This window comes from Cloeon dipterum, chromosome X (genome assembly GCF_949628265.1).
Source record: "Cloeon dipterum chromosome X, ieCloDipt1.1, whole genome shotgun sequence".
NCBI classification, from domain to species: Eukaryota; Metazoa; Arthropoda; class Insecta; order Ephemeroptera; family Baetidae; genus Cloeon; species Cloeon dipterum.
The window spans coordinates 27,543,394-27,564,680 of NC_088790.1; the positions used below are offsets into that span (position 1 = coordinate 27,543,394).

General features: G+C 38.7%; 2 protein-coding genes and 1 non-coding gene across 3 annotated transcripts; 1 reads left to right on the forward strand and 2 right to left on the reverse strand.

Annotated features, from left to right (window-relative positions):
- The first annotated feature begins 126 nt into the window (after nucleotides 1-126).
- Nucleotides 127-1,164, forward strand: LOC135945484 (uncharacterized). The gene is made up of 2 exons (XM_065493211.1): nucleotides 127-243; nucleotides 746-1,164. The coding sequence occupies exons 1-2, from the start codon at nucleotides 241-243 to the stop codon at nucleotides 1,076-1,078; spliced, it is 336 nt and encodes a 111-aa protein (XP_065349283.1). The 5' UTR covers nucleotides 127-240; the 3' UTR covers nucleotides 1,079-1,164.
- On the reverse strand, nucleotides 1,147-21,265 carry Fim (plastin-2 Fim). The gene is made up of 10 exons (XM_065493204.1): nucleotides 21,048-21,265; nucleotides 8,186-8,353; nucleotides 7,305-7,567; nucleotides 5,938-6,145; nucleotides 4,956-5,430; nucleotides 4,453-4,591; nucleotides 4,220-4,359; nucleotides 4,014-4,165; nucleotides 3,849-3,950; nucleotides 1,147-2,552 (listed from the first exon to the last, which is right to left on the reverse strand). Exons 1-10 carry the CDS (start codon nucleotides 21,111-21,113, stop codon nucleotides 2,379-2,381), a joined length of 1,887 nt encoding a protein of 628 aa, XP_065349276.1. The 5' UTR covers nucleotides 21,114-21,265; the 3' UTR covers nucleotides 1,147-2,378.
- LOC135947585 (U2 spliceosomal RNA) lies at nucleotides 6,662-6,854 on the reverse strand. The gene has a single exon (XR_010575672.1). It is a non-coding gene; the product is annotated as a U2 spliceosomal RNA (small nuclear RNA).
- Nucleotides 21,266-21,287: the final 22 nt, after the last annotated feature.

Sequence of the window (21,287 nt, forward strand, 5' to 3'; positions counted from 1 at the left end):
CCCACTTTTATACTTCCTTCTTTCCTGGGTCGAATTTCCTTCGCGCGTCACATTTTTTATTTTTCAATGGATTTTCCCTGAACCTACTGCGCGCCTGCTGTGCTGAAAGGAGGAGGGGACAAGTTTGCAGCGCTGAACGTTAATATAAATATCTGTTTCCGCTCGAATTTGCTCACTCGTCTTCTGCTCGCGGTTTCATCAACTTACAATTTCGCCTTTTGAAAAAACAAAAACGAAAATATGGTAAGTGAAGGTTTCTTACTTTCCTTTTTTTTCTTTTTAAATTCATTTTGTGGATGCTCGCAAACTATTTTCCAATAATTTGGTTTTTAATATAGTGGTTTAAGGTGGATTATAACTATATATTCTAGATTTTAATTTTAAGTCAATGATAAATAAATATCACAGAATATTTAGCTAGCTATACGCACTCTCGCGAGTTTTCTAATGAAAATTCTGAAGACGAATTTATTTAAACTTAACAAATAACATTTGAATATTCAAGCTACAGCTAACCGAAGCGATTTTTCTCAATTTAATTAACAGCATGTGAAAAATTAGGATTAAAAAAGCTGAACATTAATTTTTTATGAATTTAATACCTTTTTCTTCATCTTTGGCTAATAAGATTAGTCAACATAACCGCCCTTTGGCAAAGTTGTTCAAACCTTAATGAGCCTCCAAAACCACATTCTTGCGAAATTTTGAAGGGTAAATAAATAATAAGAAATTTCTCTGTTCACAGATCTCGAAAGTGACAGTCATCGCGTGCATCTTGGTTGTGCTGGCGTCCATGAGTGCGGCGCAGAAGCCCTTTTACGCCGGACAAGGGCCGTGGTACGGGCACATGGGGCCACAGACCGACACACCACCCGCCACCTCAACCTCGACCTCAAACAACATCGACAACAACAACAACGGCGGCGGCGGACTTGGAAACCGCAACCAGTTCCTCACGCCCGTCGAGTCCGTCAGCTTCAGGTACTTCAACAATGTGCCCATCGAGGGACCCGGCCAGCCGTGCGTCGGATGCGTTTACAGGCTCACCAGGGAGGGGTTCGTCATGGTCCGGGCTTGAGAAGAAATTTCCTAAGATTATGACTGATGCTGATTAAAATGGATATTATTTAAATTGAAATAAATACATTTTTATATATATAATAATTGCACAAACGTTTATTGCATTCTCACAAATATGTTCCTGCAAACAAAAATACACAAGAAAAATAAAATTTGTTAATGACTTGCAAAACTCATCATAAATTGCAAAATCTGCGGCATACTTTGTAGAAAAAATTGTATGAACTCGATAAATGCCAATGGCACTGGAAAAAAGAGGAAATGCTTTTGACGCCCAACGGAAATCAATGCGGTTCGCACGTCATTTCACTTAAGTATTTTTTCCGCTTCTTAGATAGTTAGGTCTTGCGTAAATAGTTTTTAAAAACAAGTTATATTTACACCAAAAATAAGGTCATCTGCAGAAAAATAAATACATAGTAATTATTGTGCTGTGTATAAATGACAGAAGAGCAAGGAAGAAGAAATGATTACAATGTATATTTATCATCACTTATGCAGCCGATTAGTACAAAATGTATTATTCCTAGATATAGAAAAGCATTACTTACGATATATCTTGCATCCAATAACAGCCACAATTTCAAAACGACATTTGCTTCAGCAAAAAATTGAGGATGGACGCATGGCTTTTTACGATTTAGCAAAAGTCGACTACAATGGATTAATTGCGTTACAAAAAAGCACATCAATTACATAGATATTATTATTAATATTAATTCCATTGGGCACCGGTCCCGGTTCACTTGTCCACCCTCAAATGATTTGACACTTGTTCTCATCACGAACTTGGTGCTTAATTCTAAATATTTATTACGCGATCTACAACCTCTTAATACTCTCCAAAATGGTACGCAACTACCCCAAAATTATGCTCGAGCCAGAATAGCACAAAATTCATCACACAGCTCATTCTTTCCTACTAAAAAATTGGCGTTCTGTATCAAAAAGCACCTCTGCAAAACCGTTACAAAAATACGCACGCGAAACCGGAATGCAACTTTCGAGATTCCATGCCTGCTGGCGAAAATGATCACAAAACGATGCCTTTTTTTCATTAATTTGTGCTGTTCCCGATGTTTACAGTTAAATGTATGACACAGTTCTATATTTGGTTCGATTTTGTTTTTTTATAAATGGTCAAACACGCTTTGTGGCCGAAACGCACGGTGATGAGAACATCTGGCACTAAAAATTACGCGTGTGGGATGATGGGGACGAAAAGCCGGTTAAATCTACTAACTAGTCGTTTCAGTTTTAATTTTAAAGTGGGGTAACTGGTGAACGAGTGAAATGCTTTACTGCGGCTTCACGCTGTCCATGTTAGGAATATAGTCGGTGGCCATCAGACACGCGAAGACGGTCATCACCATCTTGGGCTTCACCTCGGTGATGTCTTCGGGAAGGGCGTACACCCTGGCACCCAGTTTTCGCGCCATCGAGATGGCGTATTTGGCGTTGGCGTGGTTATCCTGGAATCAAATCATTTTTATTTTAAACAAGGGGTTGTTCTAAACGGTTTATGCCAGTAAATTTTTACCAATTTCTTGCGTAAGAAATTAAATTATTCCATTTTTCGCATGTGAAAATCTAAAATAGCGATCGGAGTGGTCAAAATTTTCTCTACTGTGCAGATTTTTCTTTTAAATTGCCATTTGCTGCCTAAATTTCTCAAAAAATCTCTCCAACAATTTTTCAAGTCAAGGTCATGAGCTAATAATTAGATAATTATCGAAAACTGAGGTGCAAACATTGCCTGCAAGAAACTGGTTAAAATAAATAAATAAATAAACGCTTTTTACCACTGCACTGCATTTTTTAAAAAATCAGGTTTTTTGCAACCCTGATTTTAAATTTGATTGAAAATAGATCTTTTACAGCAAAAAAGGAACTTCTTGTAACTTAATTGCTGAGCTCTATCATTGTAAAAAATAAAACAATAAATTATTTTTGACGATTTTGAAATCTGGTGGTTTAAACTGGCAAATTTTGTTTGTTTTTGACATGAAATGGAATTATTTAACCTAAACTATTTCCTCAATTCTCCAACAGACACACTTTTTTAACAGGATCTGCTCAAATCTGTCTGGAAATCGAAACAACTTTCCAAATAATCAAAGATTGATTTTTCAACAATATTAAAAAATTTGCAATTTTAATGCTAAGAGCGACCAAAGCAAACTAGAATTACTTTCTTCCCAGAAGAAATGTTGTACAAAACTACTGCCTCATCAAATAAAGAATTTTGGTTCAAAAACATTAATTTATGACAACAGAAGGAAGCGTTGAATAATGTCAGACCTTCACACGCAAATTTAACAATGTCTAAAAGTTTCAGGCTTCAGAAGTAGAACTACTGTATGGTTTCTACTGTATGACTCAAGTCTTGGTCTATAATTTTGTGCTTATTTGGTGTCTTACAGTAAATCTGACGCATGGGAAAATTAATCCAAACCCTTGCATAATTTTTGTGCTACTTGCTTCTGATTGATTCAGGAATATTACGCACATTTCATGTATATTCTGACTGTTTGAGACTTCAACAACAAGCCAAAATTATCGTTAATTGCTCTGTTTATAGTTAGAGGCGGAAACAACTTGTAGCTTCATTTATATTCCAATAATAATAATATTTTTTTCTCTCCCTTTCAGCCTAGCAACGTAAAATTAAAATCAATAAGGCTGAACAAATATGCCATTTCCCACAAAATATTCTGAAGCTATCACAGACTCTAAAATGGAAGCTGCTTAATAATTTTTTTTCTCACCTCTTGAGTACCACCTTCTTTAATTAGATCATAGTTGACAGTGCCCGGTTTCAGCGAGTCGATCAAGTCCAGGACAACCCTGGCGTTGGCAATGCTCGAATCCTGCAAAATACCACCAGTCAGATAAATTTCGCCATTAATCAATAATAGCTTTCTTCTACAAACCTGGAAGCTTTTTATCGAGCTGGTCTTGCCTGCGTTGTTGAGTTTGTTGTTCACCCATTTGACGATTTCCTTCTCAACCATTGGGTTTCCTGAGTCTGCCAGCTGAGTCAGGATGGACAGGGTGTACGCTCGCATCAACTGCCAGATGAGAGCTGAATTTAAATGGTTAGCGCCTGTCTAATAAAATTATTTTTTTAAAAACGTACCGAGGGTGAGTGTGGCGTTTCCGTCATTCAAGTCCTGGCCCGCGATTCCGACAAGCGAGAATCTCAGTTGTTTGCCCAGCTCCACTGCGTAGTTGCAGTTTTCCAACTTTTCCATGAACTTTCTCAGTTTTGAGAATTTCCTGTGAAGCGTCATAAATCCAATGAATTTATTGAAATAAGTTAATTCCGTTCGAGTTCTTGTATCCAAGGTTGATAGAAAATAATTTTATTACCTGTGCACTCTGCTCCAGTTGACAATGCCTGGCTTAATGATGTCATACAGTTGGAAAATGATGAGGCCGTCAGCCAAGTCTGAGTACAGCCAATTCACGTACGGGGCGACGCCCATTGAGTTCATCCAGTTTCGGTACGCTGCGGCAAATAATTGAATTACAGCATGATTTTGTGAAATTTGCGTGCTTTAAGGTCCAGCCCAGCATTTAAAATTAATTCCTTTTGCATCTAGATCTGGAACTGTTTTCACTTTGAAATTAATTCAAAATAATTAAGTCACAAAGACCTTTTAAAAATGCCACTTTTCTAATTTAAAATTTATTTCTACATTTTCACACAAGCTGACACCATTGAATGGTTTCTAATATTATTTTTAAGTTCAAAATGATATTTTACAGTTGAAATATGAAAAATGAAGAAAACAAGCTTGGCAAAAGTGTTCGCCAATTTTACAATGCGCACGTTTCCGATTTACCCATTAAAATTAAACAGATAATCTTACTCTTTTCCTCCCTCGTCTCCTCGATGGTCTCAAGTCCCTCGATATCTCCCTCAGGCTTGTCCAGGGCTGGATGGTTGTTGAACAGGTTGGCCACGAACGCCAGGTTGAGCTTGTAGACGCCGTTGACGACGTCCGAAGGCGTGACGAAGCTGCGGCAGCCGAGTTTGGCGGCTTGCTGCAGCATGACCTCGGCCCTGGAGGTCAGGTTGGGCTCCATCAGCGCCTCCATGGACACGCCGGCGTCTCCGGGCGCGATCGACTTGAGCAGGTATGTGTAAATTTCCGAGTCGGAGATGTCGCTCTGGAAGTTGTTGCAGCGGCGGTTCGTGCCGGAGCGCTCCAAGTGGTGGTTGACCCAGCGCAGCAGGATCTGCTCCGGGGACAGCTTCATCAGGTCCTCGATTTTTTCGCCGTCGGCCAGCAGACCGGTCAGCCCTGGGCAGTGCTCCAGGGTGATTTGGTTGAACAGGCCTATCTGTTGAGGTATTTCTCATTAAAATATGTTTGATTTTGAAATTACAGACAGGATAATTAATCTTGAATTATAAAAAAAGAAACAAAGAGTATAGAGACGGTGACAAACTGATTTAAGGTCTTTCAGGGTTTTAAAAAAATGGTAAAAACCAGTTTTTACAATTTTTCCCAGTTTCTTGCGTGAAAAATTGTGATATCAATAAAAATAAGGCAATATAAAAAATTAAAAATCTGCACAGTAGAGGAAATTTTAACTAATCCAACAGCAATTTTAGATTTTTACAGGGGAAAAATGGAAAAAAAATTAATTCCTAGCAATTCTTGTGCCAGATATTGGTAATAGTTAATTTTTAAAACCAGTGGGCAAAAAACCCTGAGAATTTTAAGATGATTTTGACAATTTTTTAGCTTAAAATTGCATGTTTTGTTCTCATTTGATGGTTAAAATAATCGACCGTCTAAATTTCAGTAAATAACTGTTTCAGTCGAGTTTCTAATTTTAACTTACTCTGATGATTTGCCATAGAAGACCGAGCACAAGGTGAGGCTTTCCCTTGGACAGGTCGTGGGCGTCGATGTTGATTATATTGCAGCCAATGGCCTGCGCCGAGTTCAACGCGAGGGTCAAATTCTCGTGTTTCGTATACACAGTGAGGTTTTTCTTATTGATGGCGCGCTCGTCAATTGTGTCTGGACACGAGTGGTTGATGATTTTGCTAGAAGAAAGAAGAAAAAAATTAGAGGTGAGCTTTAACGCATTTTTTGTTCATTAAAATATGCCAATATAGAAAGAGTCACTTGCAGGGTTTTGCAATGCGCAAAAAAATCTGCTGGAAAAACCCACCAGTTTTGTTTTTTCCGAATTTAACCTCGAAAAGGTCACATTTCGCGCCAAAATGGAAAATTTAGATGTGTTAAAATGTATAGTAATTTGGTAAAACCAGTGGGATTTTCACTGATTTGTAAAAATCCCTGTTTTTAGTTGTTGTCCATCATGAGTTTTTTTATCTTCAATAAAAATGCACGCGTTTCGGAAAATAGCAGGGGAAAAAAACGTTAATTTTTGTGTAATGCAATGGGTTTTCCAGAAAAATGCGGGTTTTACCGAACCACGGTCACTCGCCACAGATATCTCGATGAGATAAGTGTAGGACGGGACATTTTTCTCTACCTTTACCTCCGATGAGTCAGAGGGATGAGGTGTTTAGGGGGAAAGGGCTATTATTGGTTTATTATGGTGGGCCGATCCTGGCGGTACTGCAATACCAGGCCAACCCGTGTCAGGAGTGGAGCAAGCCCCTAGCATCCCGACGAATTCCAAAAATCAGTTTAATATTCTGGACTAGCAATGCTAGTCGTATCAGATATTAAGCTGATAAGAACAGATACTACACTTTGATCTTAGCCAAAAGGCCGAGAAGCGATACCCGTTGAAGCGCTCGGAGAGAGACTGGCCGAACGGCGCGGCACACAATCCCGTCGCCGCTCGGCGCTTATTTTAACAACAGTTAAACCCCCGTTTAATCGATTTTCGACATTTTGGTATCAAATTGAAGGCAGTAATTTGGCGAAGATGATGGTTAACTTTTAAAGAGTGCAAGCGTTTTGGTTAAATTAAAAAATTGAAATGAATTCAAGGGAAAATAGAAAACTCGAGCACGCCATCTCCCGAAGAGCTCGAAAGTTCTCCCCCCTCTCTTGCATGGTCTCTCCCGGCGCATCACGCTTCAACCGTCACACAAGCGGAGGTGACTCACATACGGGGCTTTACCTTATAGATATTGAAAAAATTTCTATAATTTTATTTTCTCCCACAGACAATTATTTGTAAAATTATAATAATTAGTAAACTAATTAATTAATTTAGCAGCTTACCAAAGCAGGATTCCGTCTTTAACTTTGTCAAAGAGCAGTCTTCCCTCAGAATCGATTGGCAGGAGGTGCTTGAGGTCAGGATCGTGGCCAAGGTTGGAGTTGATCCAGCCCGAGAAGGCGAGTTGCTCCTCCAGGCGCACTGAGTGGGTGGTGCCTTCGCTCGAGGCTGTCGACATGCCTCCCAGAGTCTCCAAGTTTTCCTTCTTGGACACCACCTGCTTGAAGCTCGTCGCCACATCTTTCGATCTCAGGTCCCAGCACAGCTATATACAATATACAACAAATATGTATATTAAAATTATTTAAAAAAATCCAACATGGTAAAAATTTATCGCAATTTTGTAACTAAAACAAATAGTTAATGGGATAGATTATTAAGTAAAAGCTAATTGCTTTTCGGAATTAATTATGATGAAAAATATGATGAGTTTTTTAATTTATTTTCCTAGAAATTCGTTACATGCCAATCAATTGATAAGATTTTAAATTTTCTTCTTGAAACGCTTTAAATAAAAAAGTATTTCAGGTCGAGTTGTGATAAGACTTGTCATTATTATTGGCGATTAACAACAATTTACTGCCAACAAGCGTTTTAAAAAAATGCCGATAATAGTTCAACTAAAAAAATGATGAGTTTTTATCATTTATTTCCTAGAAATTCTCGTTACGGCATGCCGATCAATTGATTAGATTTTAAATTTTCAAAACTATTCTAGGAACACTTTAAATAGAATAAAAGTATTTCAGGTCAAGTTGTGATAATCATATGATTCTTAACTCTGAGTGTCACCTGTTTTGATTTCGTCATTCTAATTAAGGTGATTATTTTTCGTTTAACCATTTTCCATTCAACAATTAAAATTCCATTTAATTTTCCTTACATTTTCAAACTCGTCGAAAGATAACCGGCCGCGGTGCTGTGTTTGGCTTTTGTCGTCGTACTCCTCGATCATCTGTCGCACTCTCCATCCGGGAATTTTGAAACCGCAGTTGTCCAGCGCGTCCTTCAGCTCGGACAGGTCTATTGCGCCGTCGCCGTTCTTGTCGATCTGCCAACAATCAGAAGAGCACTTTGTTAGAGAAGAAAATTCTCACCCAGTCACAATTGAAAATAATTTATCACGATACGCAATTCTCAAGGGCCAATAAAACGGGGGGCGTTTGATTTATAGTTCTTGTGAATGAGAGGGAAAGTCGCGACAAAGATAAGATGAAAAATTGGCCTGAGACACGAAAGGACAATCTGCCATCCATCTTAATGGCCGATGTTAGCGCAGAGACAGGAAACGGGGATGACGCTTTTTTAACAAGGAGTGCAGTAATTGCCCATGCAGTGCAGTGTTTGATCGATATCTAGAGGGACGATTAACAAAATGGGTTGCTCCTTTAAAGACTTGGACAATAGGTCTATTATATAGGCACATGTTTATTTAAAATAAAATTGAAACCCCACACGAGGGAGAGAGCTGTACATAAAAAATGAGTCAATCATTCCTGAATTTTAAAAGGGAATAAATTAAACAAATAATTGTTTCTTTCGTGTGGCTAATTTTTTATCTGCGATGGAAAAAAATGGCGTCAAATTTTTTAACTCAAAAAATGTACTACTTTCAGATATAAAAATCGGATTAAATCTTTTACTGACAGATTTATCTATAATTTAACTTTAATCTATACATTATTGACAAGTAAATTCAAATGTGAAGCTCGGCTAATCACGATTATATTATCACGAAGAGTAGGTAAACCCGGGTCTAAATCACAAATCAGAGCACTTCACTGCGACATACATTTTTTTTTCAATAACTTTCGCTTCTACGCTTAAATTTAAATTTTCCTCCATTTACGAGTGCACATTTTCACTTCCTGCGGTGAAAAAATGTCAAGCGTGACACGTCTGCGTAAGAAGATCTGCCCACCGGCGGTGCAAATCAAGCATCCGACTCGCAACCTCAGCTAATACTCTTACTGAATAATCAGAATTCTGACTTGTGAGACCAATTCAAAGTCTCCATTGATGCAGCGCCAGGTTGGAAGCGTTGCACGGCTGGCGCGTTTTAAAAGCCGTCTTGTGTGAAATTTCCCATAAGCAAAACGAAAGAGCAGTGCTACAAAACGGTCCGCGATGTGCCGCGCGGCGGTGAAATTATTTTCACACGGCTTGCAGCTTTTTAATCATTTCGTATGCACCGCTCTCGAGTCGAGACGAGAAAGAACAACGCACGCACGCTCGCTCGAATCCACACATAATTTGGAGCTGCCTCCGCGTGGTTCTCGCAGAGCCGACCGCTTTGTATTATCACGCTCCTAATTAACCGTCGATTCACAACTGTGCTTTTTGCTCCTTGCGGCTGTAAAAAGAGCATGAATGAAAAAAATATAATGGGAATTGTATTAAGCCGCGGAGGTGGAAAAAATTGCGAGCAAGGGAGTAATTAATTTTTTGAGAAACGTCAGACCAGATCAATACTTAAAGAGACGGATTTTTTAGAACTGTAAAAGAGTTTTTGGCGGTTATTTTTAATACTTTTAAATTTATACAATGCAAATGCTTAAAATTAATGGAATTATTTTAAAAATAAAATATTTGCACTTGCGGTTACCAAATTAAAGACATTTATACAGGGCAACAATTGAAAATTATTTGAATTGTTCGATGTCATAAACAATTTGTTCAACAATTTGCAATAATAAAAAAGGATCTTTCTATAGTAAAAATTCAAATTTTGGCAATTTTCTCCGAAATTTACAGTGCTTGAACATATTTTCTTGGCATATTCCGATTCCTCTCGTCGAGATCTGTCCAACGGTGTATGCCATTTATTGGGGAAACTCTTGGTTTTGAAATTAAATCGGATTTCAAGTAAGGAGACAGCCATTACCATTTGAAAAGCACGGTAACTTTCCAGCCAATTTTCTCAAAAAATTACAGCGCTTCTTAGGTCAATTTAGGCTTTAACTGAATCCTAAAGGACGAGTTTATGCATTGGCAACAAGCATTTTCCTGGCTTTTCCAGTATCATTCCTCTTTAAATCGTTTAGACACAATCTTTATTTTTTTTAAAGTACAAGAGAATGATTTTAAGTTTCTAAAGCCTACTGAAATTGTTCCTTTTACGCCACAATCACGAACAAAAAAAGTTTTGGAACCGTTTGAATCCATCCAAGAGAAAAACCAATTATTAACCAACCAATGGATCCAAAAACATCTTTTTAAGGCCCGTAAATGATTTTCGAGAGGCCAGTTTCTGATATTACTATACAATTAAATCAGACTTGAAATGGAGAGGAAATAATTGTGAAAAAGTGGTGCTTCCCTGACAGATAAAATTAGAAAAAGCCTTAGAAGGAGTGGTTTTGATTAATGAGGACGACAAGAGCAAACAAATAGCGTTATCACAGGAAGAGGCAGTGGCTTTTCCGAGCACGGCGTCGACGTCGACACGACACACGAACAACATCCTCCGATGAGCCAGAAGGCGAGAGTGCGCGTATATTTTAATCCATGCGGTCTGCATTTTTATCAGCTCTCTTTTTAAGCGTCCGCAGGCACTTAAGGGCGGTGCTCGTTTGTCGCATTGTGCGAAAATTATATATATATACCAATCGATATAGGAGGAAGAGGAAAGAACAAGTAAATACGTTTGCTAGATGGCTTATCTCTCTGCTATTTAAATAAAAAGAGGCGAGACCAGAATAGTTGTGCTCGTGCGATAAACGCCACCCAATCTAATGTTTGCCAAGATTGGCGCGTGACTTTTGCAAAAAAGGGATAATCCACCGAAAATTCCCAAGATTAATCACGCATTTTTGGGTGAAATATAATGTATTTAAGAGCAAGGCGATTTACCCAAGGATTAAATTAAAGAAGGCTAAAAAGTATGCATGCTCTTCAAATGGTGAGGACTGTCTTCCTTACTTGAAATCTTATTTTATTTCACAACAAAAAGGGACATAAACCGCTGGATAGATCTCTAAAAAAGGAATCAAAATCTTTTAAAAATTAGAGATTTCGAACGTTGCAAAAATTTAATGCCGATAATATTCGTTTAAAATGAAATTGCCGTTGGCTGCGATGGGGTAAAACCGGAGGTAGTGTAATGCACTGGTAATTGCTCTGGTTGTATGCTAAGTAAGTGTGAATGGCTCACACGCATCAGTGGACCGATCAGTCATCGTTTGGCATCGACAGCTGTTGTAAATGGCGAGCGAACTTTTCAGCGTTTAATTCCAGGAACACCGTTCCATTCGCGACACTTGAGATTGCATTATGCGCGCCACGTCGTTCGTCTCCATTACGTCAATGTGGTGACAAATCCAATAACAGCGATTCAGTCAGTAGCTTTCCAACACAATTGGTTTGTATATAGTCGAAGGCTAGGCCAGACAATGATTTTAAATTTATGAGCAACAACTTTTCTGTTAAGACTTGAGTGCGTATATTATTTAAAGAATTTTAATCCTGAAAATAAAAAAGCAACAATAAAAATTCAGAATTTTCCTCGATAATTGCAAGGGTTTGTCTATATTTTTCCAAGATTGATTTAAATTATTGATCTCACGCCGTCTTGTGTTGGAAATTCGTCTCTAAGAGTGCAATCGATGTTTTTCCCTGAAAATAACACTTGAGAACATTTCAGCTGGGACTCCCATTTTTAGAGAATACGCATTGAGATAAGGTTATAATCATTCAGTGTCAACAAAGTTTAAAAGGCTGAATAGAAATATCCAAATTTAGTGCATTTTACGTCCCACTCGCAGCGCTTTCCTCCGCGTGAGCCTCCCGCGACGAATAGAACCACAATTAGAATTCTCCTTATAGGCGAGCATTGAGCATTTTGTCCAGAATTAGGAAGTGAGACCCCCGCGGCGCACAATTATGCTCACAGGCCGAAAACCGGAGAAAATATCAGAGGACCACTTTGGACGCGCGCACAATATAATTATCAAACCTCAAACCGGTCCTCTAGTGAAAATATGTTCGATTATATTCCGAAACACTTAGTCACCGGCTTTGAAATGATTTACCTGGACCAGAAATAATAAAAAAAAATGTTTCCCAATGTACTTGTTGATTCAAATTGGAATAAAATTCACTACTTTGTAAAAGGTGAGTGACTCAACGGGAACAAGTTGGCTCGCCGGCTTATTTGGTGCTGGAGACAATGTATGTTTGCTCATTCACCAGCCGCAGCCGACAGCACTCAGGTGTGCTTAATTAATTCTGATTATCATTAAACAGATGATGTCACTCGGCGTTTGATTCCAATTGGATGGTACATTTTGATTATACAGCTCTCGTGACTCGGGAGAAGGAGAAACGCTGCCTACGCGTGGGTCGTCGGCTCAAATTATTTATCAGATGAAATGAGAAAATTTTGATTTTCTCCGCTGATGTGCTGCTTTTGTTTGTCGTGAATAAAAATTGTTAAAAGCGGCTTTTCTCTCTCCATCTTGATTAGGATGCAAAACAACTTTTACTGCGGTGCATGTTATTGATTGTTTATAGGGTCGGTTCCAGTTGTTTCGTTATTTATTGCCTCTGACCACAACAACTGTTTCGGATTTGATCGGAAATTTATTTTAAATCAGTGGTGATTCAATTAAGGACTTTCTAAGAAATTCATTTCACGAATTTGGTAAAAATACCGTGTTATTTTGTGCCGAAATTCCGAGAAACAATGAAATAAAAATAAGCAAATTCCGAGACGCGCGTCTTGCGGTTTCGCGGCTGCGAAAGCGAGACGTTCACTCTGAAATTCTTCTCATTAGCGGCAATTACGGGAAATATGCGCGCACGCAATTAGCAAAACGGAGGCGCGCTGCTCTTGAAAAGGAAGTCCTGCACGAAAATAAAAAGTTCCCCCGGCCGGCGGCGTGTGATCTACTTTGGCACACAAAGGAGAATTGGGAGGAAATTGAATTCCATGACTTCCGGCAGCCGCCTCCTTTCGGCCGTTCGGCACCTGCCTTTTCTTGGAGACGAGAAAAAGCAGGTACGGCGGGACGTCGCGTCACCTGAGCAGGCAAATATTTGTGCGAACTGCGTGACGTCAACAGGCAAGCCCATATTATAGCCTCTGCGCCGTGGCTGATTCATTCACGGGTTCCACTCCAGACTCCGTAATTTTTGGTTCAAAGAGGGAAGGCTTTCAATTACAAAGCCAGAAGCATGAGTCACACACGAGCATCTAATGTTAATATTTATCACGCTGCTTGCATGAGTAACAACTCGGTTTGCACAACTTGCACTTGACACACCGAGAAAAAATGGTTTTATGCTCACCAAGCCTTTTAATGAAGAAAACAGAACTTTCTAGACGGAAAATATTATAAAGAGGCGTCATTGTTCATTCATACTCGCAAAATAATTCGCATAGAGATATTCGGTAGCATTTTTTGCAGTTGATTTTTTTTAAAATAAAAAGAAGAAATAATATTAAATAACAATTCTGTTGACGAGTAGGTCAGGAATTTTAATCTGTGTTTGTCGACTTAAAATTTAATTTATGGCAGAAGAAACTTTTAAAATTGATAATGACTGAAAATAATATTCAGTAAAAATACGAGTTGTTTGGAAAGCCCCAGAAATTCCTATTTTTCTGCGGTTGCACAATATTTTCATTCTTAAATTAAAAATTCCGAGCCGCGCGTATTGCGACTTATTGAAAGGACTGTCTCCTTCAAGGCGTTTCCGCAGGAATTTTTCTTTTTTTTGCCATTGTTCCCTTGTTTGCAGTGTGTCGAAAGAGTGAGAAGAAGCCGATGAATAGTGAGCAGCAAATACGCCAAACCGCAATATGCAATAATAACAAATAAAAAATAACACTGCCGCCGCCACCGACCGAAATGGTGTTCACACTTTTGTTTGCACAATAACTCGCACGTTCCGACTGCGGTGAGAAATGCAACCGGGTAAATATGCCTATGTGTGAGTAAATGAGCGACGACTCGTCACCCACCGTAAAAAACATCTGTTGTTTGACGGCACGCCATGTGCGCAAAGGCAAAACACAGAAAATTATATTATGCGTGTATGTGGAGTTGGCAAGAACTGGAGCTTGAATTATTGTAATTTGCCGGTCAATATATTGGAAAGATTCCTCTCTCAGCCTTTTTCCCATTAATTTTCCGCGAAGTTGGCAGCACGTTCGCCAGATGATGGAATGCAAATAATTAATGAGCTCTGGGACCGTGCGTGCTCGGAATAGTTGTTTAATTTCACTACGTCGATGCGTATCTACAAGCTTAAACAGTGAGGTAGTTGAATGTCAATATAAATTACTATCAGCAGAAGAACGCCTATAAAAGGATTAATTGAACCAGCGAACATCTCGCCGGAATGTTTTTACTGTGTTCCAAGGGATTATATGGCGTGAGCATGAGGTGAAAACTTTTACAGACGCGAGTGCTTCGCCATTAAGCTGCTACTTATGTCTAAAGCTGGAAGAAGTGCACGTGAGCTTGGAATGTAAATGCACACCGTCATCGGTTCTAATTGATTGAGAGCCCCAACGCGCAGAACAGCTTGGCAATGGCAAGTAAGTAAATAAAAAAGAGTGCTTCTTGTTCTTGGTCGTCTAATAAAATTAAGATTGAGACACGACTGGAAAATGTGTCACAGAAATTTAATTAGAGACATTATGAAACCTCACTTACACTGTGTAACTGTTTATTTCTCGTGTTTAAAACGCAATTGAATAAAATTTCCACTGCCCCAGTCACGCTTGAATTATTGAAACACGATGGGCATGTTGACTTGTCGCCTCTTACAAAAATATCGCGCCTACATAATATATAGAACAATGATATCAGGGCTGACTGCCTTTTTTATGTGGGTTGCAAGCGGCACTTTTTATATTTTTTTATACCACTGGCTGCTGGGGGCCTTCTTATCATATGTGTGTGCGTGTAAACGCATTTTTATCTCCGGGAAATGTTGCGTCACCTGACAGTTTGAATCGCGCCGGCTAAATAGGTTTATTTTTTCTGCATCACAACCAAAACTACGTCAATGTATAAATCCGAGGAAAATTATTCACACGCCTGATTGATAAGAATTTATTTCCGGGTCCGAAATTTCCTTAAAGCCAGTGGTTATTTATATATCAAATCTGATTTGAACAACTACAATTTCCTTGCAGGCCAAAATTTTGAAGCGCATTGGAATTTCTCTTTTGCGAGACCGTTTCTTTTTTTACGAATTCAAATGCAAAGAGAAACTACTATTCACTTTCATTTGTCTGGCACGCACGTGAAAAGTTGACCGCCTGTCTAAATAGTCGTCCGTGCACATTCGTTTATTTGCTTGGCGTCAGGTGACATTCAATTTCACTCACTCGGATGTAGCTGACCTTAAAAAAGTGCACTTTGCGCGCATGCCAGCGAGAATGTCGAGCTCTTTGACAATGCACACGTATATATCATCGGACGTTCCATTATTTGTTCTCCTGGAATCGTTTTCACCGCTGGCTGCACACTCGGCAACGAACTCACTCTTTTCACTCGGCTTGAAATGTGTTTATAATCCTGCTTTTATATATTACGAAAGCGAGCCATTCAATTGCTCACGCTGAATTTGCTGCTCGCCGAACTCTGACACTTTTAATCATTTCACCAATTCCGTGCAGTGTTGCGTGATGCATGTGACAGCTAGGAGATGGAACGAGTCAAACGAGTGTCTCGAGGAGTTCATTGTCTGAGAAAATGCTTGGCATTCATCATAAATTATTATTTTGTTGCAATTACTCTGATTGTAATAATTATTAAAGAGGAATGATACTGGAAAAGCCTGGAAAATGATTGTTGCCAATACATAAACTCATTCCTTAGGATTCAGTTAAAGCCTAAATTGACCTAAGAAGCACTGTAATTTTTTGAGAAAATTGGCTGGAAAGTTAGCGTGCTTTTCAAATGGTAATGGCTGTCTCCTTACTTGAAATCCGATTTAATTTCAAAACCAAGAGTTTCCCCAATAAGTGGCATACACCGTGGGACAGATCTCGAAGAGAGGAATCGGAATATGCCAAGAAAATATGTTTAAGCAGTCTAAATTTTGGAGAAAATTGGCCAAATTTGAATTTTTACTGTAGGAAGGTCCTTTTTTATTATTGCAAATTGTTGAACAAATTGTTTATCGATCAATTGTTTATGGCATCCAACAAATCAAATAATTTTCAACTGTTGCCCTTTATCATTCCACTTTAAAAATAAGTTATTCGTAAAAAGCTTTCAAATTATCCATTCTGATTTGTTATCAAAAATAGAGGCCAAAAAATACGAGAAATTCTTCAAAATTCTCAATCAAAAATATATTGGATTGCCTTCACAGCGCCAAGTTTTTTTTAAATATATTTATTGCTTTCCCAGTCCTTGCAGATAAAACTTTAACTTGGCATGTTCAATGTACGAGCAGCTGACCTGAATTTTCCGTGTATTTCCTTTGTGAAAATAAAAAACACTGACTGCAGACGAGTTTCAACAGAAACGATTATCACTGGCGCGAGTGTCAAAGTCGAGCACGAGAAATAATAAAGCGCGGCTGGAATTCTCTGGCCGGCAGATAACGAGCTGATTACCGGCAATTTTCTCTCCTCGGGCGCAGATTAATAGGCTCGTTCGGTTGGCGTCGTCATCCTCGGAAAATGTATATAAAATGCAGCAACACGCGGCGTAATGATATTCAGCATCTCTCTTCTATGTATTCTCGCGGTGCCATATCACGCGAACGGCCGGCGAGAGCGAGTCGCGGCTTAAAGGAAAGGTCAGTGACTGACTCGGAGGAGAGAGAGAGAAACGGCTGCTGTTGCTGCTGCATTCTTTTTTCACTCCCGGACAGAGATCTCTGTGAGAGAGCACATAAACACCCACGCTGCCCTGCACCGCACCGCACCGCGCCGGCCACGCAGTGAGAAAAGAAATCAAAATATGAGATTGAGGGAGCACTGGAGTGAACGCTCAGAGTGCGGTGTCAATTCGAAGGAATAGGAAAATTGGCTTGATTTTTTTAACAAATAGCTGGTACTTTTATATAAGTAAAATCATCTGTAAATTAATAGAATTGAGCAGAAAAAATGTTTCCAGCTTTAAAAATATTTGAATGCGTTTAAAGTGGAATGATAAAGGGCAACAATTGAAAATGATTTGAATTGTTGGATGCCATAAACAATTTGTTCAACAATTTGCAATAATAAAAAGCGGCCCTTCCTACAGTAAAAATCCAAATTTTGCCAATTTTCTCCAAAATTTACAGTGCTTGAACATATTTTCTTGGCATATTCCGATTCCTCTCGTCGAGATCTGTTCAACGGTGTATGCCACTTATTGGGGAAACTCTTGCTTTTGAAATTAAATCGGAGTTCAAGTAAGGAGACAGCCATTACCATTTGAAAAGCTCGGTAACTTTCCAGCCAATTTTCTCAAAAAATTACACTGCTTTTTAGGTCAATTTAGGCTTAAACTGAATCCTAGTAAGGGACGAGTTTATGCATTGGCAACAAGCATTTTCCAGGCTTTTCCATTATCATTCCTCTTTAATCGTGGAATTGAGCAACAATTTACTTCAACAATGTGCAAGAATCCAATCAGGACTAAACAACAGTCGAATTTGAGATCGTGCCATATTTCTCGAAAAATAATAAACAGCTTGATTCCAACTTCTATCCAACAAAGTGCGAACTATGAGATAAATTTAGCTGCTAGTGATTTTCAAGGAAACTCAAACGGCAACCTGGGAAAATTTCACCTGTTTTTTTTAACAATTGGGAAGCTTTTTCACAATTTTAGTTTAAAAACCAATCTTGTTGCATGTAAATGTTATTCAATTAAACTTTCCCTAACAGTTTAAAGTGCGCCCTAATATCCAAACATGTTTTTAAAAAAGCTTTGCAAAGTAATTCACTTATGGTCTGTAATTAAATCTAAATTAGCATACGAAAATAAGTTTTTAAACACCGTGTCGGTCCCAAAAAGGAACAGGAGAAAACCGGTCGGGCCGAATTAGCATCCGAAATAGACGAAAAGCCATGCGCTAAATCACATTCCTCGGGGAAAAAGCAGGTCCGGCGAGCCACACCTCTGCGCGTCGAGACAATGCCCGTTGAAAAAGGTCTCGGACAGACCGCATATGTGTGTGTGTGTGCTCCGAAACACGACAAAAAGCAGCGGCTTGAGGTGCATCTTGTATTTCTCCGGCTCTGGCATGGCATGGCATGGGTGTTGCTTTTATTTGTATGTGTGTATTAGATTCATGACTTTGGATCGGCCAAAAGCGTGCTCTCTGTTTTCTGATTTTATCGCGCACACACTGCGCCAGCTTTTTATTCAATTCTCTGATATATCTTTCTCCGACGACGGACAAACCAGGTCAAACATATTTATTTCACAGGGAGATGGTTTATCGCTGGCAAAAGGGTTGCAAGAAGGCGAGCACTAACAATAAAAATAATTTGGAATGATTGCTCTTTGCTCTCAATTGAAATAATTGACCAGTCATATTTGGATGTAGCCTTATTCAAGCTCAAGAATTTTTAATGATTTTATATGCTGCTTTTACCATTCAGTTCACCAAGTAAGACGTTTATTTTAATTAGTTTTAACTTTGTCTTTAAATTGTAATGGAAAAAAACATTTTAAAATTGTTACAAAAAAAAATTACTAACAGGGATTTAATTTAAAAAATCAATTGACCAGTTGCATAAACCCTTAGTTATTGCAGCCGCCAACAGATGGCGCAACCACAGACTTTCTTAAAAATTTTGTTTTAAGCGTTTTTAAGGCATTTCCGCTGCGATTTCAGACTCAAACTAGCTATTTTGCTTTTTTTTAATTAATTTACTTTTTTTTGACGTGCTGAAAACCAAAATCGGTTCAGCCATTCGCCGTAGAAACGTTGGAAAAGATTTTTTTATTTCAAAAAATAGTTTTTCACGATTCTACGGCGTTTGGCTGAACCGATTTTGGTTTTCAGCACGTCAAAAATTAGCATATTAATTGAAGAATGCACAGTAGCTAGATTGAGTCTGAAATCACAGCGGAAGTGCCTTAAAATCGAAAGTATACGGTGGCGCCATCTGTTGGCGGCTTCGAACACTTAGGGTTTCTCGGCCAGGGTTGCATCTTACCACCCGGTTTTTTCACCACTTGCTTTCACTAGTCAAATTTAACCAAATTTCAAGGAAATAAATTATTTTAAAATCTTTTCCCCATCAAAATATAATTCCAAAGCTGAAAACAAATAGATTTTTATCATTTTTTATGTGATAAAACGTTTGGAAGGCAAATAAAATAAAAATAATCACACAAAATTCTTATTTCCTGTGACTGGTAAACTAATTCTTTTGGTTAAATAAATATGTTATTAGTTCCAGTCCGTCAACATTTTCTGTATTATTATTTTTTAAAGAAAAATATTTGAAAATATTCATGCTATTTGTTTTCTCAATCTGTGGCACGCAAGAAAATATTATTAATGAAATCATTCCAAAGAACAATAAAAATAACAATTCCTTAATTCCTCAATTTGACGACTGCAATTGCTATTTAAAGAATGAGACCAGTTTTATTGGAGTGCCTTCCTGCGATCGGCTCGTGCGCGAGTGGCACCAGGGGTCACGATTTTCCTGCCTGTCGAGGACCAATGCCAACAAACACGCGAGAGATAAACATGAGCTGCACTCGATCTGCACACAGCGGCCGTAAATCTGCCACGGCGGCCAATTAATCTCAACAAAGAGCGGCCAGCCGACCCTGCACACACACAGAGTGAGAAGAAACTATTTCGTTGTCCTTATTATGAACTTGGTGACCTGCAATTTATCTTCGTCTTTTTTTGTTATTATGAGAAAGGGATCAGCACCATAAATTATTGCGATGCACTCTTTAATTAGTGCTTGAGATTAAATTTAATAATTGAAAAATATACAAGGTTCTCGTCAATTTAATTTGTTTAGAATAGTAATAATTTTGTTTTAATTAATACAAACGTTTTAGCAATTTTTTTCATCTTTCCCCAGCTGAAGACCGACTTGAGATTTAGGTTTAAATGGGAAAATTTGAAATTTAGACGCTTAAAATAAATTAATGGACACTTCAAAAGACATTATCCACCCGCTAACCAAATTTAAACAAAAACAAATAATTAAAGTAATAAATAAGGCTACTTAATTAATCGTTGAGGGTATTTTTTTTTAAATTTCGGTCGTGTGTGATAAAGTTTAAAGTCATACAACTAGGAAAATATATTTTGTTTTGCAAAACGTATGTAAAAAAATATTTTTTAGTCTTCAAAAACGAAAAAAAATATTGCCTTAGTGATAAACTTGTTGTTTCAAACGGAATAATTTATCGTTAGTCAAAATATTCGAGGAAATAGAATACCCATTTGAAACCTACGTCATTGCAAATAAATGTTTTTGCCAAATAAGGAGCGGTAATTTTTTTGCAAATCATCGACCGGCTTTTGCAATAAGTTAGAATTAATTTAAAGCCCTGTGCCACCTTCAAAAGGAAGAAAGAATTCCGTGAAGTGAGCAAGCCGGAAAAATGGGAAAAATGCGTCGATTTTCAATATTTTGCAAATCGCCGGTGACGATTGGCGATTGGGTACGAATCATTTTTGTCTTTTTTTGCGATAAGGCAGAAACTGGGCAAGTAGTAGCGTCGAGGTGGGCGTGGACCGCGCCCGGCAGCCTACGCAATCCGAGGCCAACGGCCAGTTAGATGGCCACCGGCGGCCGCGCTCACCTGGTCAAAGTGCTCCTTCATCTCGAGCCGCTCCTCGGGCGTAAAACTGGTCTTTTCTGTCGCCATTTTCAGTCGGGCCGACAGCAATCAGCGATTCGGCAGGTGTGTCTGTGTTGAACCGGGTTGCACGCGCACTAACACGATCGGCACGCCCGCTTGCTCAAGCTAAACTGAACTGCGACTACTTTGTCAATGTGCGGCCGCCGTCGTCGTGCCTGCCAAGCGGCGGGCGCCTCGGTC